This window comes from Arachis stenosperma, chromosome 5 (assembly GCF_014773155.1).
Source record: "Arachis stenosperma cultivar V10309 chromosome 5, arast.V10309.gnm1.PFL2, whole genome shotgun sequence".
Lineage (NCBI taxonomy): Eukaryota > Viridiplantae > Streptophyta > Magnoliopsida > Fabales > Fabaceae > Arachis > Arachis stenosperma.
In genome coordinates, this window is record NC_080381.1 from 112185765 (window position 1) to 112210937 (window position 25173).

A 25173-nucleotide genomic window follows, 5' to 3' on the forward strand; every position below is an offset into this window, starting at 1 on the left:
TATACATTAGTATAATTTTAATTATTTTACGGTGTGAACCCTCTATTAGATCACACAACTCAATTTCGGATATCTGAATTAGTAAGGAAAACAAATCAGAACAAAATCGGATAATTGTCCATTCAAGTGGCAGTGCAAGAAAATGATGATAGCCCTACCAGAACTTTGGTAGTGCTCAACGAATTTGTTATTCTGATTTTCTTTTTTATTAAGAATAGACGCATTGAAATATCCATTTTGGGTGAAGTTGGTGTGAAGGAATCTTGAGTGAAACTTTTCACATATAGACTTGGACCTTCTCCAAAATTTTGTGAACCACCAGTGAGAATGGGCAACAAATGTGAAGTAATATTTTATATCCAAGACGACAGCAATGCATTGGCTTCTTTTGATGTCATCACGGAAAAAGTAATCCACAATATTAATATCAAAACAGGCATGTTTGGTACATGGATTTATGGATTTAGAAGGAAAGTCTCTTCTCTTTCACGAAAGAAATTAATTGATTAGTAAATATACAAATTTAAATGTAAGATGTACTCAAATAGGGGTGTGGAAAGAGTATGTAAACTATCTAAGATGAAAACTAATTTTAATATCTATGTTGGTAGTTGAAATTGATTTGATAAGTCAATTTGTATTACATTCTAATATTTTGAAATGGTCAATTATGTTTCATATTTTAAAAAATACTACTCTTGGTGTTAGAAAATAATAAATTATATCACACGAATCAATTTTAGATATCTGAAGTATTAATGAAAACAAATCGGATAATTATCCATTATTCAAATGGCAGTGCAGTCTGCATCACTTAGCCCTTTTACCTTGGTTTCATTATTCATAGGACTATGATTCATGGCCACATTCTAAGACTTGGCTTCCAAGATGACTTATTTGTTCAAATTGCACTTGTTGGCATGTTGCTAAGTGCACTTATGTTGAGTGTGTACGCCAAGTGTTTGATGAAATGCTGCACAGAAGCGTCGTGTCCTGGAACTCCATGATTTCGGCTTATTCTCGTGGGTTTTTGATGGATGCGGCATTCAGCCTCTTGAAAGATATGTGGGCTCTTGGCTTTGAGCCAAGTTCGTCCACATTTGTTTCAATTTTGTTAGGTTGTTCGGATTCAGATTCAGATTCCTTTAGCTTTTGGTGGCAAGGGATGTCGATACATTGTTGCTTAATCAAACTTGGACTTGTGTATTCTCAAGTTACTTTGGCCAATGCGTTAATGGGAATGTATGTTCACTTTAGCCAAATGGAGGAAGCGAGGAAGGTTTTTGATTTGATGGATGAAAAATCAATAATTTCTTGGACAACTATTATGGGAGGTTATGTGAAGGTTGGCCATGTTGCGGAAGCGTTTAATTTATTCAATCAAATGCAGCATCAAAGTACTGGCATAGATTTTATTGTATTTCTAATTCTTATATCTGGTTGTATACAAGTAGGAGATCTCTTATTAGCTTCATCCGTTCAAGCTTTTGTACTCAAATGTGGATGCGATAAAGAGGAGTTCATTGAAAATTTGCTAAGAACTATGTATGCAAAATGCAGTGACCTTGCATCTGCTAGAAGGATATTTGATTTGATTATCAAAAAGAGCATTTTCTCATGGACATTGATGATTGCAGGATATGCCCATTCAGATCACCCATTGGAGGCGTTGCATTTGTTTAGAAGGCTTGTAAGGACAAATTTTAGACCAGATCCACCAATCGATTTAGGATCAATTAGCATAGCAAAAGAGATGGAAGATTATATTTCTCTAAATGAATTGGAATTTGATCTACAAATCCAAACATCTCTTATACACTTGTACTCCAAGTGTGGAAGCCCAAGAAGTTTTGAAGAAGTGGCAGATAAAGATTTAACTGTTTGGTCTTTCATGATAAATAGCTATGCTATTCATGGGATGGGGAAAGAAGCGATTGACCTATTTCGCAAAATGACAACTACAGAAGGGATAATTCCTGATGCTGTTGTTTACACCAGTGTTTTGCTGGCTTGTGGCGATGCAGGGTTAGTAGAAGATGGATTGAAGTACTTCCTAAGTATGCAAAAAGATTTTGGAATAACTCCTAAGATAGAACATTGCACTTGCTTGGTAGATCTTCTTGGTCGAGTTGGCCGGCTTGACTTAGCTTTAGATACGATTCAGGGGATGCCCTTGGAAGCACAACTGCAAGCTTGGGCCCATTGCTCATGCTTGTAGGATCCATGGTAATGTTGAGCTCGGGGAGCTTGCTGCTGTCAAGTTACTAGAGCTTAGTCCTGGAAGCTCTGGAAATTATGTATTGATGACTAATTTGTACACCTCATTCGGTGCATGCAATGAGAAAATTGATAGATGGTAAAGGACTGGTTAAAGAATGTGGGTGGAGCCAGGTTGAGATCATTGGTAGATTTCATACATTTGCAGCAGGAAATCAGTCACGTGTTCAGTTGGCCAATATCTATAAGATGCTAGAAGATCTAAATTTTACTCTTCAAGAAGGTAGCTATGCAGGACAAGCTGTAACAATGAATAATGACCCGTGAAAAAGAACCACCTTTGAAGACATGAGGCTATAAAACAAAAACTTTTGCTTCTGGTCATGTCAATTTGCAATCTTGCATTTACAGGATTATGCCAATTTCAAGTGATTCTTACCCTACTATAGGGTTTGTCTCTGTCTCCTAGCACAGATGTTATTTCATTTTCTCCAAATGAAGAGACCAAGGAAGCACTGAAAATAGTACTAGACGTCACCATCAATAATAATGATGCTTCAGTGTTCTTGGATGCTTAACATTGCTGCATCATGAAAACCAGCTTAGAGTATCTCTCCAGTTTGTCTGCTAACGATGGTTTATCAGGAGCAATGAGAGCATTGATATCTGAAGCTTCAACTGTGTTTGCACATTGTAGTAGTAGCTACATTGAAGCAAACATGAAAGTTGAGTCCACTGCTTCAGAACTGTTGAGAGCTGATAACTTAAAATCAGACCTTGAAAATAACAAGAATCAGTTCAATGATACGGTGGAGACCTTGGAAAGAGCTGTGGCAAAGTTGGCACGTTTGGAGGAAATGAAAGAGGAGCTAGAAAAGCAAATCAGAACTACTAATGCTAACATCATGGCTTGTCGAAAAGAACAGAACACGACTCGAAAGAGAAAAAGAGATGTCTACGTGGAAGGAAAGGCACTGAAAGCTCAAATGGATGTGATGAAGGAGAAAGTACCACGTTTGCAACATGAGCATGACTTGGCAAAGGAAAACCAGGAAGAAATCAAAGCTGAATGGTCAGAGCTTGGAGAAAAATTTAAAAAGATTGTTGTGAAGTCAGCTTTACAAGATTAGCAAGAGGAATTTGGTACATGACAAAAAATTTAATTTTTATTAAGTTCACTATATCATATGTTTTCCTTTCAGATAGTGTTAAGTCTGTAGGATAACAATACCACATCTCTCACCATTGATTTTGCATTGTGGGGCCTATTTCATTTTTATGGATTTGTGTATCGTTGTTGCAGTGATGTTTCTATTAAATTTCATCATTGGAGCAACATGCAGTAGTGAAAGAAGGCATCTTGGACAACTAGGCCACGCGTTTTTCTCTTCAGTGCAAGTCAATTGAATGATAAAGATTCTCTAGAATTGCTCAGTTTCAAAGCTTTAAAAACTAACAAAGTTGATCGAAGTTACTTAGACATCTTGAGTTGTGTGGTAACTTATGCTTCTGGCCTACCATTGGCTTTGGAAGTTATGGGATCCAACTTTCTGGGCAAAAGTATAGAACAGTGGAAATCTGCATTAGATCAATACAGAAGAATTCCCAATAAAAAGATACAAAATGTGCTTAAGGTAAGTTTGATGGATCGGAGGAATTTGAGAAGGAAATTTTTCTTGATATTGCTTGTTGTTTCTAAGGATGTGAATTGACAGATGTCAAAAGGATACTTTGTGCTCATTATAATGTCGACTCCTTGGAATACGGACTTAAAGTGTTGGTTGAAAAATCACTAATAAAAATGGATGCATATCGTGGAATAATCTTGCAAGCACTCATTCAAGACATGGGTAGAGAAATTGTTCGTCAAGAATCACCAAAAAAGCCTGGGAAGCATAGTCGATTATGGCTCCTTGAAGATATAGTTCAAGTTTTTGAAATGAATATGGTAAGATAAGTATGAATGGTTTAGTTAAGTGCTCTTATTATCCCTTGAAAATTTTCAGCTCTCCGACTTCTTTGGATAGAATTAGTAGTGTTAGTGTTGCAAGTGTGAGGAGCGTTGAATTGGGAGGAATATCCTTGACCTTGTTTACCACTTGATTTTCATCCAGAGGGACTTGTCATATTCCAATTATCCGGCAAGAGTATACAGTCAGTTAGGTTTCTTGAAAAGCAAACGGCAAGTCTAAAATTCTTTCATCCAAAACCTTTATATGACAATAAAAATCTTTAAAGGTTTTTTCATCATTTGACATCCTTTTGTTTTTTTTGTTGCAGTACATGAGCTTGACGGTCATAAATCTTGATCATTCTAATGTAGTTATGTAGAAGAGATACCTGATATATCCGGAGTCCCAAATTTAGTAAACTTATCATTGAATATGTGCTTGAATTTAATTAAAATTGACGAATAAATTGTATTCTTAGACAGACTTAGCGTATTGAGTGCTCAAGGTTGCAGGAGGCTTAAGAGATTTCCATCTATCAAGTTGACCAATCTTGTACATCTCTGTCTTTCAGGATGCTCTAGTCTTGAACATTTTCCAAAAATGTTTGGGAAAATTAAAGGATATACTAACAATTTATTCGGATGGTACTCAGATAAAAGAATTGCCATCTGCTATTAAAAGGTTTTGTTTGATTAGCCATTCAAGTATGATAAAACATGGAGCAAGTTCCCCAATTGTCATGTCTCCAGATGAAGAGAAAGTGACTTCTGAGGGGTCTGAAGTAGATGTTGAAGAAGAACAAGGGAGTCCAATGGCACCTTTGGAGGCAAAACATTCTGCCTGCAAACTACCAGATTTGCTCCATGAATCTTTTACAACTTATCTTACCTGGTTTCGCAATGTGGAAGATTTAGACCTGTCAGAGCATAATTTCACAGTTCTTGATGAAAGCCTCAAAGAACTTTGCTCTTTGAGGTCACTTAGTTTGAATGGCTGCAGAGAACTTCGAGAAATTAAAGGGATTCCACCAAACATAAATATTTCTCTGCAAGAAACTGCATATCCTTGACTTACGCCAGCAAAAACATGTTACTTAACAAGGTTCCTCTATCCCTATGTATTGGACTTGATCATTTAAAATTGATATTCTTAATATTATCTCCAGTTTCAAATAACTATCTATTGTACAGACTAGTAATTCTAGTAATCAATTTGTTTCAAATGAAAACTTCTTTGGAACCAAAGCAGTACATATTGTTAAAAGTATGAAATGTATTTGACCAACAGGAATTGCATGAGGATGGAGCCAAGGATTTTGTTCTTCCAAGTAGTAGCATTCCAAAGTGGGTGGAGCATAGTAGCAACAATGATTCAATTTCTTTCTGGTTTCGCAACAAGCTTCCTGAAATCTCTTTATGTGTTCTTGTTGGACCTGCGGTTGATTTTTCGCGTACACACATTTGTCCGGAGTTTATCATCAACAGCAGCAGAGGTCAAGCGGACATCTTGAATCAGTGGAGACATCCAATCAATTAGTGGATCATATGTTTATTACTGATCCAAAATTGATGAAGTCCAAAGTGAATGAAGTGATTTTAGAAAATGAATGGAATCATGTTGTGTGTACAATTAAGTCTTGTGGCCAAAGGGGACCAGCTATCAAGAAACTTGGAATCTATTTTCACAAAGATAGAAGTAGCATGGCGAATATTCAATTTATTGATCCTCTGTTGCATAAAGAAGAGTTGATCATGGGAAATTTTCAGGTAAATATGCAACAACAGAAGTATATGACATCACATGAAAGGAGGCTTTCATTGGATCTTCCTTTAGGAATGAGTTTTTCATTGAATGATCATGTGAGTAGGGAACCAAATTCCAGTGTGCAAGGTAATTTACAATGATGCCATTTCATTTATGAGTTCATTTTCATTTTCATGGGTATTTGTGAGTTCCGTGTAAATCCATAAAACTTGGAATAGTTATACTTCTTATCAAGTAGTAGCTTATTTCTTACTAGGTAGAGAAAATTCAAAGTAACATCTAATTTGGAACCAAAAAATAGTAATTTGTAAAGATAAGCGAAGGTTATATATGTAGTAATTAATTACCTTTTTTTTCTTGACCGGCATAGGCAAGGTGCTTGATCAATTTTGTCATTTTCTTACTCAACCTGGTTTATTCTGCTTGTAGCATATATAAACTGTGACTATTCATGTGCTTTGCATTATAGGCCCATGTGTTGATGATTTATGTACACTAAGGTTGGGCTTAGACTACATTGACCTGCCTTGTCATGCATCTTCAGAAAGGGATTATGGTTCAGGTTCAACATTGTTAAGCCTAGCAAGTAATGATATTGCTAATGATGGCGGTAAACAATTGAAATTTTTAATTTAAACATTCAAAACCAAGACATCTCAATCCCTCTCTATCTTTTGCTCTTTTTTTGGTCTTCATTTTTAAGATGTTCATATAACTAATTTCTAATAAAGAAATTTGTAAAGAGAGAAAGTGAAGAGTTAATTGACTCTTGATTATTCTTCCTAAACTTTGTCTTATATGTAGTTTATATATTTGGGCATTTCATAAAGCTTGAATTCCTGCATAAAGTAATAATGATTTATGGATGTATAGCAAAGAGTTATCCCTGCGCCAATGTTAGCAAGAATCTTTGGATTCTCACCTGAGATCAAATTTAATGCAATTATCATCCACAAGCTACAACATCAGAGATGAAGAGACAGATTTCTTTCCTTTGACTTATACATAATTTCTGTTCTTCACTTGGCAAAAGTTGGTTTGCACTTTACACTCCTCAACTATGACTATATTTTCTTTCCTGCTGCCCATGTCTTAATTGAAAAAAAAAAAAACTGTGTTAAGAAGTTGGTAAGAGTTGACAAGCTCCTATTACTCTACTTGATAATGTCATTCATCAAACAAGTATATAAACTCCTAACTCTTAATAAGTAAAATATTCTATTTAAATGCATTTAATTTTTTAAAATAAACTATTTGACTTCATTAAGTGGAATGGCTATTAGAGAAGAATTTCATCACAAAACATGTTGCACTGTGTTGCCAATGACGACAGATAAGTCTTCTGGGAATCAAGTTGATGTGAGCCAAGATGATGATGCTGATGATCTAGAAACGGAAGGATTCTATGCTTCTCTTGATGCTGAGACCAATGTTATTTCATTTTCTCCAAATGAAGAGACCAAGGAAGCACTGAAAATAGCACTAGACTTCATCACCAATAATAATGATGCTTCAGTGTTCTTGGATGCTCAACATTGCAGCATCATGAAAACCAGCTTAGATTATCTGTCCAGTTTGTCTGCTAATGATGGTTTATCAGGTGCAATGAGAGCATTCATATCTGAAGCTTCAACTGTGTTTGCACATTGTAGTAGTCGCTACATTGAAGCAAATATGAAAGTTGAGTCCACTTTTTCAGAGCTGTTGAGGGCTGATAACTTAAAATCTGACCTTGAAAATAACAAGAATCAGTTCAATGATATGGTGGCGTCAGAAAAAGAATGAAAGAGGAGCTAGAAAAGCAAATCAGAACTACTAATGCTAATATCATGGCTTCTCGAAAAGAACAGAACACGACTTGAAAGAGAAAGAGAGATGTCTACGTGGAAGGAAAGGCACTGAAAGCTCAAATGGATGTGATGAAGGAGAAAGTACCACGTTTGCAACATGAGCATGACTTGGCAAAGGAAAACCAGGAAAAAATCAAAGCTGAGTTTGGAGAAAAATTTAAAAAGATTGTTGTAAAGTCAGCTCTACAAGATTAGCAAGAGGAGTTTGGTTTTGTCCTTAAGTAACAAGTACATGACAAAAATTTTAATTTCTATTAAGTTCACTATATCATATGTTTTCCTTTCAGATATAGTGCTAAGCCTATAGGATAACAATTTCACAACTTTAAAAACCGAAAAGCAAACTATTTCAAATAAGCTGAACTAGTACTAAACCATTCTTTTGCATCTCAGTTTTGAAAATATAAAGAAAAAGAGTACATCCTGTTTCCACTTCAAAAAATAATTTCAGCTCTGCAATTTCTGTCTTATTGGACATTTCATTTCACTGTCCAACCTATAAGTGATAACTACAATAGAACAATTTGCAAGTAGTAAAATAAGCAAGATAATCATAGTAAAATATAAAGAAAAATTAAAACGAATAAGAATAGAAATCCAACTTTTGTATTTTAGTTCAAATTTCAAAAAATTTATATTTTTATAAACTGATGGATGTAAAACGGAACATTAAATGATTTCTAAAAGTTTATTAAAAATTATCATTTGATTCGTTAGCATCTAAAAAATTATTACTGGGACTATTGATGTTGAAAAAATTAATATAAAATATAACTTTCTAAAATGGCATAGGAGTTAAAACTATAATTTTTTCAAAGTCAGAAGTAACAGATAGTTATACAAGATATAATGACCAATTATATTTGTATAATATGTAAGTTGAGAAATAATTAAAACACTATATCAATTAAATTATCATTTAATTTGTAAAATTAAGTATAAAATTTATTGTTTTAATAACCTTATGCTCTGAAAAATCAAAGCAATAACTTCGTGTTAATACTCAAGATTAAATTTGACTTCCAACTCAATATAGCTCTTTAATTTTTAACTAGAATGTGACCCGCGCGATGCGCGGGACGGTAAATTAATAATAATATATAATAAATACTAAAAATTATTATATTTTGTAGAATTAAATGAAATATGTATAAACTAAAAATAAATTTAAATGGTATTTTATTTAAAAGAAATGGTAGTACAAAGTATTTGGATGTTGGAATTGATTTTTGTATTTGGTTTAATTGATGGAATTGGTCTTCTTATGTGGCACTCGTCCTCCTTTTTTTTATTGGTTGTTGTTAGAGTTGTTGCTTTCTTCTTTCTGTCATAGGTTGTTATGAAGGCATGTTCCTTATGAATTGGTGAGTTGTATGCACTTTCTTTTGTGTTGTTTGCTCCCTCTTTGCATGTATGGTCTTCTTCCGAAAATGTGTCTTGAATTTGTATCGTTTTTTTTCTTCTCAAACTCTTGATAGGTATGTGATCTTTGTCTGATGATATTGGTGTTGGCAAAGTTAGTTCCTATAATCAATGAATAATATAAATTAGAAATAAATGAATTAATTTTTGAGAGACTTATTAGTTATGAAATATCCATAAGTCAGCTGTGTGAATTCTTCAATTTTTGGATTGATATAGATTTTTGTACTTGAAATTGTGCTAACCTAATAATCACCTAATATTATAATATAATAGGTTATATAAAATAAGATTGTGTTGTATTGTGTCAATTAATGTATTATATAAAATATAATTCTTTGAACTAAAAAAAACAATAAATTAAATTTTTTTGAAAAAGATCATACCTTTATATTCACTAACCAATGTTGATGTGAGTGCAACAATTTTTTGGCCCTTGATTTGTGTTGTAATTTCTTTATTTATCTGATTTGAGATATTTCTCCACAACATGACTTTCAACACGATGTTCCTAAAATTAATAGTATTTTGTTAATAACTATATATCTAAATGAAAAATGAATTGGTTGTATATTTTTTTACTCTTTGAGTATTAATTCCATTCTTCGTATTTTTGTGGGTTTTCCTTTAACATCTACTTGTTCTTCTTCTCCTATTGCATGCAGTTTTTCAATGACATCTACAATAAAAAAATAAAAATGTGTTGATTTTTTTTAATAAATTATTTTTAATAAGAATAATTGAAATAATATAAAATAAAATTACCTGTTAAAATTTGTCTTTGACCCACTCTGTCAGATAATGTTTCAAGTGATGCAAATTTAAAATAGTGTTGGAGAATGTTCAAAACTGGATCTTTGATTTCTTTCACAATAGTTGTTATTAAAAAATTTGTTTTCATAGTACCTTTAATTGCTCTATACAAATTATTTGCATCTTCTATTTTTAAATTTTTTATAGTATAGACTTTTCCTTCTTCTAACAAATTTTTGAATTGTTTATCATATTTTTCTTCACAATTACATGAAGAGGTGTTCCCTCTAGTGTTAGTAAATCATTGTTAACAATTAGTTAAAAAAATGATTGCGTTTATTTTTTTAAATTATTAGAAAAGGAACAATGATTATCAAATTGAGAGAAGTTTAACTTTAACAATATTAAAATACAATTATATATAAAATATTGTAAAATAATATTAAAAGTATAAAAAACAAAAATAATTAAAGCATTTTTCAAATTCAATTTAAAAACAGAATAAATTTGTTTATTTTGTACCTTTTCATCTAATATAATAATTTTTAAGAAAAGAGGCTCCTCTTTATTTTTGGGTGTTAATGTTTTTCATAGACGAACCACGCGAACTTTGATAAACCAATTGTCCGTATGTTAGGTTATATTGTCCAATGAATGATGCTCCATTGAGTAAGTTTGAGATGTTGTATAGTTTGGAAAGAAATTTCTTATGGTAAATTTGATGTTATTTTAAAAAATAGTGATTAGAGACTTATATAAGTAGTTCAAAGAGTATATAATTTAAATATTTGTAACGTAAAATTTATTATGATTAATAATATTATTATGACATTTATTATATGAATATTTATTACATTTAATGATTGAGTTTATAGAAATTAATAAATTAATTATTGGTGTTATAAAGTTATTATATTGTTTATAACGGTAAGATATAATAAATATAAGATAATAGATTTAATATCTTTATAGGTTACAAACTTAATTTCAAAATTTATAATTTAAAAAGACTTGGTTGAAGAATATTTGTATATTATATGAATTTAATAAAAAATTTCTAGATTTATATGGACTTAATAGAAAACTTTTAGGCTATTTGTAAATGTTTAAGTTTTAGGAAGTCTTAGAATACTTCACCTACATGAATGAAATACACCCGATGCTTGGTGTGACTATATGATACTCTTTTTGTATTGTAGAGATCCAAAGTTAAGACCTATGTTCGCTGAAATAATGGCAGTAGTGAAGTAATATGCAATAATAAATTAATTATTAGTATAATAAATTTATTGTATTATTTATAACGGTAAGATATAATAAATATAGGAATATGATTTCAATGTCTTTATATGTTACAAATTTAATTTAAAAAATTTTAATTTAAAAAGACTTGATTAAAAAATATTTGTATATTATATGGACTTAATTAAAAATTTTTAGACTAATATTAATAAAAAATATTAGTCCTTAACGTTTCTCTTTGAACAATTAATATATACTAATGTACCGAAAATGGCAAAAAGTTTATTAGCAGTGATTCAAAATTAATATTCTAATTACTTAATTAAATGACTTCATAAAATTTTGCAATTAGAATAGAAGCCCCAGTACATCTTCTTTCTGCCCATTTTTTCTTATCCCACTTTTAAAGCAATTTATTAATTAATAATAGTATTTTTATCTGTAATCATGAATAATACCAATTATTCCTAATAAAATACATAAATTAGCAAGTTGAATTAGATAATATCATATTATTAAATGTGATCGGTCCTTGGTGGATCAAATTGAATGTCGATGTCTTAATGCTAAAGATGACCAAGCATTCCACCTAATATGATATTGTCACATTTAAATATATATTTTTTAGTGAAGTAATATGCAATAATAATGATATAAATTTATTTACTAACTAATAAATTATTATAAGCTTTAAAATGTAACTTTAACCTATTTAAATTGTTATATGTGATTAAGAATATTACATAAATTTTATAGACCAATTTTAAGTGATTTAAATTATGATTTATAAATGATATGATTAAGAATTTTGTAAAAGAAAAAAAAAATAAAAAACTGTAGCATAATATATAAATAAATTTAGAAGTATACAAAATTAAGAGGAAAAAATATCCTTAAATACAACCCATGGTTATATGTGCAATGTCTAAAAAGAAGTATTGAGATTTAATTTTCGGACCAGTTAGAGCATTGTAGAGGTCAACCTTATTCCGAAGCGTGTTATACCTGTAGATACAACCATTTTCACAAAAAATATGTATGAGAAATTTTAGAAGAAAGAAATATAAACATTACTCTAGATGTAAGAAATTAATTACTTATGAAGAAATATATTATCGCAAGTTTTTTCAAAGGAGTTTGGTATGAAATTATTCATCGACTCACAATGTGTAAGAGATGACTTACTTTATAGAAGATATATTCTCATGAGTTTATTGAAATGCCATTGATATGGAATCAAGTACTGCAAGCATAAACGACTGGTAAAGAATAAGTTTATGAATAAAAAAGATAAAAGATAAGTTAAGTATATCTACTTTTAATTTCTTATATAAAATTACCTCAATGTTGTAATCTTTAGGAAAATACTTGGCACGAATTTTCTTCGTTGGACGAATTTTCTTAGTTGGTCTGGTTTCTGCAATTGATGCAATGCGGAGAGGTGCTAAGAAGAAAAGGGTTTCGAGAAGCATGAGAAGAGTAAAATTTGATTCGAGAAAAACACAATGGCTCATACCGGAAGAGCATGGAGGAAATAGGATCTTGGTACGGAGAGGTGCCAAGAAGAAGAGGGTTTCGAGAAGCATGAGAAGAGTAAGGAGTTTTCAGGCGAGAAGCATGAGAAAAGTAATGAACTCTTTGGTTTTCAGAGGTTTTTTTGGGGTAAATGTTAATTTGTGTTTTTGTTGTTTTTTATTCTTTTTTTAATTTTTTTTTAATTTTAAAATAGAAGTTGATTTGGCAAGATTTGAGTGGTTAAAATTTGGCAAGATTTGATTGGTTGTTTCTAAAATTTTGCCACGTAAGCAATATTGCTGACATGGCGTTAGTAGAATAAAAGGAATAACTTAGAAGTAATGTGGTGCATGCTTATGTATCTACTTTTATATATTAAGAATAGATAGATTGAGCCAAATTGTACCCTTAAATTTGTAAGTTCTGTTTTCATTCATAAATTTATATAAAAAAAAAGTATTTTTTTGGGAAATTTGAGCTAAAATAGTAAAATACAAAAGTTAAATTTCTATTCTTATTCGTTGTGATTTTTTGTATATTTTATTTGAATTGAAATGAAAGTATTTTTTTATTGACAAAAATGTTAATACTATGTAGTAGTACTAAATCCAATAAACTAGATTCAATTTATTACATATACAAGTAAATCGAGTCAAGATTGATATAACATATATATAGTAAATTATAAATTTACTTTAGTTGATTTACATTGAAAGAGTATAAATTGAATTCAATTGATTCGATTTATATAAATTTATTTTAGAACATATATGTAAGCTAATTCATTTTTTTAGCACATTGGTGTAATTTTAATTATTTTACGGTGTGAATCCTCAATTATATCACACAATCAATTTCAGATATCTGAAGTACTGAAGTAGTAATGAAAACAAATCAGATAATTATCCATTATTTAAATGGCAGTGTGTTCTGCATCACTTAGCAGTTTCAAAAAACCCCCTTTACCTATGAAACTTGATTCGAGATTCTACCAATATTGGGTTCTTTACTGAAACCTTAAACATATACACTTCCATGGTTTCACACACTGCTGAGCATGGGAACACCTTCACTTACCCTTTGCGCCTAAAGGCTTGTGCCAAATTTGATTTCATTATCCATGGGACTATGATTCTTTCAATTAAATAAATAGAAAATACATCTCTTTTATTTTTACTTGATTTGATTTGTTATTTTTTTAAATTATATGTTTTGATTTCACTTTCAAATTTTTTTTTTATTTTTTTTCCAACAAAGTAGCACAAATAATGATAAGTAGTTATTTTCGGTCTAGGATACTTATTTCTTTTTAAACCAGTAGAATCTAGTATTGTTTAAGAATAAACTAAGCCTAATGAATAATAATTATACATTTATGTTTGTGATTGCAAATACAATTCAACTACTTACAATTTATATCAGCTTCCTTTTTTTTGTTATTCTATTTAGATTTGCTATATATATTCCCAATCAATCAATTTGATTGGTTTGATGTTTAGTCTTATATATTAGAGATCTTGATTAGGAGAGAAACAAATAGAGCTAGAAAAACGTAATACCATTGAAATTTTTTTAAATTTTATGTTGGAATCTAATTTATTTTTCGTTACATTTTGAAAGGCACAGCATAAGCACAAGACCCTAATCTCTGTTTGTTTCCATTTTTTTTTCAATGCAAATGACAAACCATAGCGATCAGATTCCTAATGATCTTGCTTTGGAAATTCTAGCAAAATTACCGGTTAAATCTTTGAAGCGATTTAGTTGCGTACGGAAGTCTTGGCTAAATTTACTTGAGAATCCTGATTTTAAGAGCATGTACTACGAGAATTTAAAATCTAAAACTGCCCACTCATCGTCTCTCCTTCTATGGAGATCATTTTACCATAGGGATAAAAACGTCCCTAGTGACAATAATGTGCATTTACTTTCTGGAGAGAGATATGAAAACATGGTTACATTAGCTTTGCCAACTCTGGTTGAGAGTTATGATCCCGGCGAGGTTCTAGAATGTGTTAATGGCATTATATGTCACTATGAACGAGGTTCTGAGGTAATAGGACTTTGGAACCCCAAAACCGACGAGCGTAAAATTATTCCTCCGGGTATCAATGATGATGAGCCCGGCTTTGATCGACATGTAAGTGTTCATGGATTTGGTTATGACAATGTGAATGATGATTATAAAGTGATTCAATGTGTATATTATAATTATAGTCAAATGTTGTTTGAAGAGCCTGTTCTAAGAATTTGGCAAATTTATAGTCTAAAAATTAATTATTGGAAGAAACTTGATCTTGAAATGACTATGAAGGAAAATGTAGATAAAGCTTCTATAGCGTACTTGAATGGAGTATGCCACTGGTGGGGTAGCGAGTTTGCCACGAATGGACTCGAAGAACAAGTACTTGTGTCATTTAACCTCAGCACTGAAACATTTCGAACCACATCAATTGTTTGGGTGCAAGAAAATGATGATAGCTCTACCAGAACTTTGGTAGTGCTCAACGAGTCTGTTACTTTAATTTCCTCTTTTGCTCAGAATAATTTCATTGAAATATCCATTTTGGGTGAAGTTGGTGTGAAGGAATCTTGGGTGAAGCTTTTCACACTTGGACCCTTTCCATCAGAATGGCTTTATCCATTGAGAATGGGCAACAAATGTGATGTAATATTTTATATAAGAGACGACAGTAATGAATTGGCTTCCTTTGATGTCATCACGGGCAAAGTAATTCACAATATTAATATCAAAACAAGAATGTTTGGTACATGGATTTACAAGGAAAGCCTCCTCTCTTTCACAAAAGAAATTAATTGATTAGTAAATATACAAATTTAAATGTAAGATCTACTTAAATAGGGGTATGGGAAGAGTATGTACACTTTCTAAAATGAAAACTAATTTTAATTGAAATTGATTTGTATTTCATTCTAATATTTTGAGCTGACCAATTATGTTTCATATTTTAAAAAATACGACCTATGAAGCACGGACACTTTACTGAGTTGCGGTGTCTACGTGTCGGATACATTTTGGACACAATACTCACCAACACTCGTCTGACAAGCGTGCCTGTCCCTGTGTGTCTTAATAAAAAATAAAAAATTCTTCTCCAGACACGTTTGGATACACTTAAATACCATCACGTGTCAGTATGTCCAGTCTTATTCTTAATATATATTCTTGAAATAAATTTAGATATAGTATATATTATTATTTATTAAAACATTTTTTTTAAATACTTGATATAATTAAAATAAGACATTAAAAATAAATAAAAAATAATTTATATTTTAATATCAATAAAATGTCAAAATATTATTGAGATTTATATAAAAAATATTTTATATTTTATATGTATGCGTGACCCTGTGTCTTGTAAGATTTTAAAATTTGCATGTCGACTGTCCTGTTTCGTGTCAGTGCATCATAGAATACAACTCTTGGTGTTAAAAAAAAAATAAATTATATCACACGAATCAATTTTGGATATCTGAAGTAATACTGAAAACAAATCGGATAATTGTTCATAATTCAAACTTAGACTTGTGTATTCTCAAGTTACTTTTGTACTCAAATGTGGATGCCATAAAGGAGTCTATTGAAAATTTGCTAAAAACTATGTATGCAAAAGTCAGTGACCTTGCCTCTGCTAGAAGCATATTTGATTTGATTATCAAAAAGAGTATTTTCTCATGGACATCAATGATTGCAGGATATCCCCATTCGTATCACCCATTGGAGGCATTGCATTTGTTTAGAAGGCTTGTACGGACAGATTTTAGACCAGATGGACTAATCCCTGCCACTGTTTTATCGGCTTGTATTGATTTAGGATCAATTAGCGTTGCACAAGAGATGGAAGATTATATACTCCAAGTGTGGAAGCATCAAGAAAGCCAAAGAAGTATTTGAAAAAGTGGCAGATAAAGATTCAAGTGTTTGGTCTTCCATGATAAATAGTACTAGACTTCACCATCAATAATAATGATGCTTCAGTGTTCTTGGATGCTCAACATTGCTGCATCATGAAAACCAGCTTAGATTAGCAAGGGGAGTTTGATTTTGTCTTAGAGCAATAAGTACATGACATAAATTTTAATTTCTATATTAAGTTCACTAAATCATGTTTTCCTTTCAGACAGTGTTAAGCCTGTAGGATAATCATTTCACAATTCTTGCTGACTGCTCCATGGATCACAAATTGTTGTCTTCTTTGGAGACTATCTAAATCAGTGCATTGAGTCTCATAGAAATTAAGGACATTCTGCTATAGATAATAATGTAATTACCATATAGAGGTTGCTCTTCACATAAAATAATGCAAGTTTTGTTGTTTTATTGATTGAAATCGATCATTATTTTATTGTTATATATAGTAGGAGAATAATGTCGAGTTAATAGTAAGAACTCATCATTCTCATCAATTGTAAAATCTTATAAAACAGCTGCATTAACTGCACTGACATCTGCTGCATTGACTTACAGTTATCAACTAACTTAACACCTTTTTTAACCAACTTGTCAACAGCAGAAACTGTCATTTTCTGCCATTTCTATCCGATAATGTAGGCGGCCTAACCTAACAATTGCGTCAATGGCTGACTTCACGGCTTGAACTCACGACATTGAAGCTCAACTCAACTGTTGCTTCAAGGCTTCCCTTCCAACTAGGGTGATTATGGAAACTAATTATAATGTTACCAAAGGCATATTTTAGTGCAAAATCTTAGTATTGTCTGTAGGGCAATAACTTGTTTATGAAGCTTAGCAAGATGGAAGTTTTTATTTGTGTGACAAACCCTATATATGAAAACTCATTACATTAATGGATGGAAAGATAAGCACTGATAGGAGCAAAGAGAAAATGTAAGCAAACAAAACAAAACTGAATAGAAACCCACCCATCAAATGAGAGGGTATATGAATCTGTATATCATTTCTCTGTAATCTCTATAGCATGTCTGTGTCATATAATTTGTTAATCAACAATTAAATGAATCTTCTATGTTACCCTGTGGATTTGTAACTCCATGGAATGCATTAACAGTAATTTCTGACACTTAGTAAAGTATACATCTAGTTAAATTAGATCTTCTAAGAACCTATAAGATGTACAATTCATCAATCAAAAGATTCTTTAAGAATGGTTGCTAATATCTGACATGATCAACAAATCAGTAACAGAAATCAGAGTTCTGATCTCTACTTTTGTTCTCATTTTCTCATTCAACAAAGTGACGCCTCTTTTCTTCCAACTTCTCGCTCATCCTCTTTTGCAAATCAAACATCTTTTCCCTCTTCCCGATTTTTTTCTGTTTAGATGGACTAACTTGTTTATCCATAAGCAGAGAATAGAGTGTTTGTGGTTCATAGACAGTAATATCCTCCGTCTTCTCTTCCCGTGTTTCATCTCTATTCTCATTCTCTATGGAAGATGCTGGAAGTTCTTTCAAATCCTCAGTTTCTTGCATTATGTAAGCCTCTAGAAAAGGTGTTGACAGTTGGTCAAAACTTTGGCTGCTCTTTAATACTATTGGACAAGAGGAAGACGATGCTCATCCGAAAGAAAACGATTTCCTAACTGGTTCTACTATAGACTTGGCCCCATGTTGGTTTTGGGATGTTAGCCCCGAACCATCAACTGATATCCTTGCTAGTTTTATCATTTGAAGCAGAGGTATCGTGTCCACATTCTTGTTTAACCCACATGTATGGAGCAACAGTCCGAGGAATCCAATTCTCCTTTTCAGCCAGCATCCATGAAATGCTTATGCACTCAGAGTTCGGGAGCACTAAAGTTTCTCGGAATGCTTCCTGTAGAGATACTATAATCTTTTCAGAAAGACATGCAAAGTTGAAGGCTTGTCGGACTATACAAGTTACAACATAGAGAACAAGGAACATGCACCCTCTAAGCAAACTTTAAAAGAGAAAGAAACATAGATATATCTAAAGCATGTAAATTCTGAAAACAGCAGCAGGTTAAACATTGATCTTTAACCAAAATTCATTCATGACTTAACCAAATGGAAATGGGGCTATCATACCTTAAGTCGATTGACCAGGAATAGGGCAATGCGTGCATTAGTTATTTTGTGATCTCTAACACATGATTCCAGGTTGAAGTCTATATCAGGCATAAATGTGAAACCATACCACAAATTATCAGAAAGAGGGGGTTTTAGTTGTAAACGCATTTAGATACTATCCTTATTGCCAAAGTGAGAGGAACCTTTAGAAAGAAATAACCCGTTACTTCGACCATAACAAAGCTATAGCTGTTTATAATTATGATAATGATTAGATGTGTAAACATGTGTATCTATCAACATGAAAATGCTCAAAGACAAGATTTGTAGTGACATAACTTTAAGAGTTTAAGTGTCTTATTATAGGTAAAAAAAAAATTCCACAGAGGTAACCGAAATACGGACATGTTAGAATATAATAGAATTAAAGATAATTTACACAATCAGTCATACTAGTTGTTTTTCTCTGTTGTTTATTGTTCTTATAAAGATCTCTTGCCCTCATGTACCTGTGTATTCTCCCATTTTTTTCAGGTTGAATAAACAGAATTGTGGGGGAAAAAAAAGTACGGAATAATATATACTACCTGTGAAACATGCTTGGCAAGAGAATTTAACATAGATTTCCATTTTGATCCGTAAAATGAGGAAGATGTACTCCTAGAAACTTTAGACACGTCTGCATAGGACAAATTGACATCTTTAACTTTAATGCTTTCCACAACACTCTGATTTTTGAGGGAGGGGGGGTGGGGAGGAATAATACAGTAAAAACGTGACAAATCACTACACGAAGAAAATGCAAACTAAGTATTTGATTTAACGGTATTTTTGTGCTTACCAGTGTTCCCATTGACATCTACTTTGGCTCTTGTGAATCATTCACTCCGTCTCCAAGATTCAACTGATTGCTAAGATCTTCAAGATCTGACGGGGCAGCCCCAGCATTGCTTGAGCATTCCGTCCCCTTATCGTTCTGTGGTTCACCAACTTCAAGCCTTGTTTCAATCTCTACTACTGCACCTCCAGAATATTCAATGTCTGCCTCAAAGGTGCATACATCATTCATTTCCATAGGAAGAACCCTCATTGCAACGATAGAGGGTGGAGTAGTCCCCATATTGATGTCTGTACAGATAACTTCACCAAAATAAGTAGGTGTTCTCACATTGGTCAATACCCTCTGTCAAAAAATAGAAAGGGCTAACATTTATCTTATAGAAACCACAATCAAGTGAAGGTTTCAGTGAGGATTTCTCTTTAAAAATAAAATAAAACACCAATGTTTATCTCATGACAACTGCGCAAAGGAATGAAGTCGGTTTTTTAGTAATTCTACTCAAAAATTGAGGAACTCTGGAGGAAGATCCATCAGGCTTACTGGACTTTTCTAAGGCATCAAAACTTGATCCTGCTGATGGTCTCATGATAAAAGGATGATATTCAATATTTAGTGATGCTAGATATCGATGACACTCTTCGTACAACTGACTAGACCACTTAAGTTTTTCACTCTGAGCGCGTGAAGCCATACGGAGGGACTTACACCATGCTTCTTTTTCCCATGACGTCTCAAGATATATGTAAAGCAATTTGCTTCCATGGTATACCACAGATTTGTTGTTTTCAACTTTTATCGGGTATCTTTTTGCCCTGCAAAACCCAACATAAAAAAATGACCTTGAAGCGCCGTATTTTTCTAAGTAAATAAGCAAGAGTACATAACAAAGTGTTTCTTTCCACATCAGATGAAGTATGATACCCATGTTCCAAGCAGCAACAACTTTTCTTGTTTTTCTCATTAAGATGTATGTGAGATGTAAAGGAAGTGAGATATCCCCATTTGAATTCAAAGTCAGGAAAACTCATAATAAACCCATTTTCAACTTTGTTTTTCTTTCAATGTGAATTATATGTTCAATCAAGATGATATGCATTTTCGTATGCACTGATTTAAAAGGAATGAGAGAATGTATGCTGGTTTTCTGCAGAGAAATACAGCTCAGTAAATCAGATTCTAATGAATGTTGTAATATAAATCATTGGCCTAATACTCTATATCAAGCTAGCTCACTAAGCTCTCATATTGTAACATATCCACAAACAAAAGAAAACGATATTGAAATAATGATCTCATCACAATGTTGTTCGGATATAGGAATGGAAACTATACCCCACGCAATCACGAAAGTGACTTCCTGCATCACATTACCGTTTTTTAGAAGGAAGGCTGGATGATGAAACAGCCTCAACAACACATCCCTTCAGCCAAATTGCTGTCTCCGAACCATCATGCTCTGTGAGAATAAGTGACTCACCCTTGATCTTCCCATGCTTCTTAACAAGGCTAACCTCCAGTACCTCCCTTTTCCTTTTATGATCTTTAGCTTACTTTTCCAGCCAGAACTTTGATACCTTGTATTGTTCTAGAACCCAAATCATACCCTAAAGAAAGAAAATGCCAATGAATCGAAATAATAAAAGTAATTGGTGCTCCAAATGTGCATCAGATATCGAATTTGATATTTTTCACATTAATTTAGTCTTTGAAGGGTATCAAATAACTATCATCATGATAACCAAAATCACCCTTGTTATTTTAAGAACCAACTTGAGGTCTAAATAATGTTCATACCGGAAATGGTAACTACCTTAACTTGAGTGATTACTCCAAGCAATACTAAAATACTAAAGTTACTTAAAAGCTACATAGGTACACAATTCGTTTTAAAATGCAATTCTGTACCTTTTTTTTTATGATTAAATTACAAGTGTTCCTTTAGAAAGAATTCTATAGCAGCAAGTGGTGCGCAAATAAATGAGAGAACACAAGCTAGCTACTACATGAAACACAATGTAAATAACAACAGAATAAAAAAAATAATAACTAACAGGAATTGTGGAAGCATGAAGCTTACCTCTTTTTCGAAGGTAGAGTCAGGTGATTGATAGGATCATTTTGCGAACTAGTGTCCAATGAGATGGGTGCTGAGATTTTGTCTTTGTCCTTCATGATCTTGCGTTGCAGCCGTTCAATGATCCACAAGATTCCCAAAGCTTCGGCAACCACAACCGTCACCACCCCAACAAAAAAACCGAGGAAGAGAATGAAGATAAAAACCAAAAACATTTTCTTTTCCTTCTTTCAACACCCCAATTGATGGAAAAACTACAAGGACAATTTAAAAAAAAAAAAGAAAAACAATGGAATACGAGAGAATGAGAGGAATGAGGTGAAAAGGAAGACGAACCCCAGATGAGGAAATTGAGAACGACCCAGATGAGAGATGAAGTTAAAATTGGAATCTTTATTTTACATTTGTTCCGAAGAATCGGATGCTAACATTAAAAGCTGCATTTTCTCTCTTTTTTGTTGTTCCTTCTGGATTGTTTGATTCATCATTCTTTATTCATTGTTTGACCGTTGAAGTGTTCGTTAACTTGATGATGAAATGAAATGGAAGGAGGCATTTGGGGTGGGATTAATTCTGAAATGGGAATGGGATTTGAAGGAAAAGATACAAACTTTATGTAGTTATTATTATGAAAACAAAGTGTGTGTGTGTCTGCATTGCATGGATGAATTGGAAGGGCAACCTAATGTCTGCATTATACACATACAAGTACGGTTAACGGGTTAAGTAGTGATTTTCTAAATTTTACATCTTCATACTATAATTAACCTAAATTAAGTTATTTCCAGTTTAGGTTCTTTATTGTTTTTTAATAAGTAGAATCCAGTATTGTTTAGGAATAAACTAAGCGTAATCAGGAATAATTATATATTTATGTTTGTGATTGTAAATACAATTCAAGTGCTTACATGTTCATTTCTTTTTTATTCTATTTAGGTTTGTGATATATATTCCTGATATCAATATAATTGGTTTGATATATAGTCCTATATATTGAAGATCTTGATTAAGAGAAAAATAAATAGAGCCATAAAAACGTAATACCATTAAAATTTTTCTAAATTTGTTTGTTGAAATTTAATTTATTTTTCATTATATTTTACAAGACACAGCATAAACACAAGATCCTATTCTTTGTTTATTTTTATCTTTTTTTTTTCAATGCAAATGACAAATCATAGCAATCAGATTCCTAATGATCTTATACTAAAAATTTTAGCAAAATTATCTGTTAAATCTTTGAAGCGATTTAGTTACGTGCCGAAGTATTGACTAAATTTACTTGAGAATCCTTATTTTAAGAACATGTACTACGAAAATTTAAAATCTAAAACTGCTAACTAATTATCTCTCCTTCTATGGAGATTATTTTGCCAAAGTGGTAAAAACGTCCATAATAAAAATAATGTGCATTTGCTTTCTGGAGAAATATAAAAACATGGTTACATTAGTTTTGCCAACTCTGTTTGAGAGTTATGATCCCGGCGAGATTCTAAAGTGTGTTAATGGTATTATAGGTCACTATGCACGACCAGGTTGTGATGTAATAATAAGACTCTAGAACCCCAAAATCAACGAGCGTAAAATTATTCCTCCGGATATTATTGATGATGAGACCGGCTTTGATTGGCATGTAAGTGTTCATGGATTTGGTTATGATAATGTGAATAATGACTATAAAGTGATTCAATGTGTATATTACATTGATTATGAATTTTACTTAGCTGTGCCTTCTCCAATTTGGCAAATTTATAGTCTAAAAAGTAATTGTTGAAAAATAACTTGAGCTTGAAATGACTAAGAAGAAAAATGTAGATAAAACTTTTGTAGTGTACTTGAATCTACTGGTGGGGTAGCGAGTATGCCACTAATGAACTTGAAGAACAAGTATTTGTGTCATTTAACCTCAGCAATAAAACGTTTTGAGCCACATCAATTATTTGGCTGTGATGAGTTTGGAAAACTCCAAATTAATATTTGTGATGAACAAACATTATTGAAATATTTAATTGCAAAACTATTAATTTGATCTTCATTTAACATATGTTAATTAATAATTTTGTGATATAGGTTTTTAATTGGGCAAAAATAAAAGGAGAGACTCCAAGCCCAATAAATTAAAATTCAGCCATATGTAATTCTTATTTTGTGGTTGTTGGCTGAAAAGGTTTTATCATTTGGGCCAGAAATCAAACATTGCCATAAGCCCAATTAATTTGAATGAATCAAAACTTTATTGGGTCAAATTGAATTTTGTCACTACCAAGCCCAATTTAGTTTTGATGAATGATCCAATGCTTGATCTAAAATTCATCAGGAAAGCAAATGTTACTAATTGGGCTAGATTAATTTTGTTGATACAAAGCCCAACATTATTTTTGATGAATGTTTCCAAGTTTGGTCCGAAACCAAGTTTAAAGAGAAAGCAAATTGGTTTCATGCTTTCCAACGGATCCCATTTCTTGTTAAGGATGGATTTCAAATTTAATATGCTAGCTGATGAGTTTGGAAAACTCTTGTTTAAATTTTGATGATGAACAAACATTATTAAATATTTATTTACAAAATTATTAATTTGATCTTAATTCATATTTGCTTAATTAATAATTTTGATTGTGCAGATTTTGTGTTGGGCCGAAAATAAAATTCTGGTTTAAGCCCAATTAGCCTTGCTACATACTTCTCTTGCTATGAAGCTGAATTATTAATTGGGCCAGAATAAATATTATTGATGCAAGCCCAAGTGAATGCTTTCTTATGTGCTCAATACTTGACCCAAACTTACCAGGAAAGCAAATGCTTTTAGTGGGCCAAAATTCAATAGCCCAATGTTGATGAATGTTTCCATACCTTATTCGAATCCATGAAGCAAATGAATTGCCTAAATGCTTCCAACGGATTCCACCTCATTATCTTGAAGGATTTCAAATTTAATTAATGCATTGGAAACATAAGAAAGAGAGAGAAGATTGATTTGATGGCCATTATGATGCTACACGCTACTCAATCAAAGGGAAGTAAAAGCAACCCATTTTAATTAATTTATTCAAACACACTTTATTGCTTTTCTTCATCCTCTCTCTTCTCTTTCATCTCTTTCTTCCTCTCTTCGGTTAATACACAGGAAACAATGGCTTCCTTGAAATCAAAATGGAGCTACCGAAGCAAGGGAAGGACAAGCTACAAGTCCATCACAATGATGGCAAGAAAACAAAAAGTATGTTGTGGCTGAGAGAATCACCAAATATGGTAAGATTTGGTGAGGTAATCTCGGATCCTTCATACACAAAAAGAAGGAAGAAGATTCGGCCAGTAGGGAAGATCCTTGGAGGCGTGGCTTATCTTTGATTCTGCTCAACCACCACAGGGAGTAGCTAGAGTGGCGAAGTGATGGTTGAAGGCAAAGATTGAAGCAGATGAAGTCATCGTCATCATGAAGCATCAAGGGCCAGAAATCCATCTTGGAGAGGAAGCCAAGGATGGAGCGCTCGGATTGATGAAGAGTGA

The 25173-nt window shown here is 32.3% G+C and overlaps 2 protein-coding genes, 1 long non-coding RNA gene and 1 pseudogene across 3 annotated transcripts; 3 read left to right on the forward strand and 1 right to left on the reverse strand.

Annotated features, from left to right (window-relative positions):
• The first annotated feature begins 970 nt into the window (after positions 1 to 970).
• On the forward strand, positions 971 to 2218 carry LOC130981072 (pentatricopeptide repeat-containing protein At3g12770-like). Its single transcript, XM_057904708.1, has one exon. The coding sequence runs from the start codon at positions 971 to 973 to the stop codon at positions 2216 to 2218; it is 1248 nt and encodes a 415-aa protein (XP_057760691.1).
• Positions 2219 to 2337: 119 nt separating this feature from the next.
• On the forward strand, positions 2338 to 4548 carry LOC130981073 (disease resistance protein RPP2B-like; annotated as a pseudogene).
• A 9845-nt stretch (positions 4549 to 14393) lies between these two features.
• LOC130981074 (putative F-box protein At3g16210) lies at positions 14394 to 16634 on the forward strand. Its single transcript, XM_057904709.1, has 2 exons — positions 14394 to 15446; positions 16281 to 16634. Exons 1-2 carry the CDS (start codon positions 14394 to 14396, stop codon positions 16632 to 16634), a joined length of 1407 nt encoding a protein of 468 aa, XP_057760692.1.
• Positions 16635 to 17669: 1035 nt separating this feature from the next.
• LOC130979068 (uncharacterized) lies at positions 17670 to 19910 on the reverse strand. The gene is made up of 3 exons (XR_009086516.1): positions 19593 to 19910; positions 19339 to 19430; positions 17670 to 18536 (listed from the first exon to the last, which is right to left on the reverse strand). It is a non-coding gene; the product is annotated as an uncharacterized LOC130979068 (long non-coding RNA).
• Between the last annotated feature and the right edge of the window lie 5263 nt (positions 19911 to 25173).

What these genes read in the sequence shown, in the direction of transcription:
- LOC130981072 (XM_057904708.1), top strand. Translation starts at nt 971, where the DNA reads ATGCTGCACAGAAGCGTCGTGTCCTGGAACTCCATGATTTCGGCTTAT.
- LOC130981074 (XM_057904709.1), top strand. Translation starts at nt 14,394, where the DNA reads ATGACAAACCATAGCGATCAGATTCCTAATGATCTTGCTTTGGAAATT. An exon ending in TTGATGTCATCACGGGCAAA is followed by an intron (nt 15,447 to 16,280) that starts GTAATTCACAAT and finishes TGTATTCTCAAG; the next exon opens with TTACTTTTGTACTCAAATGT.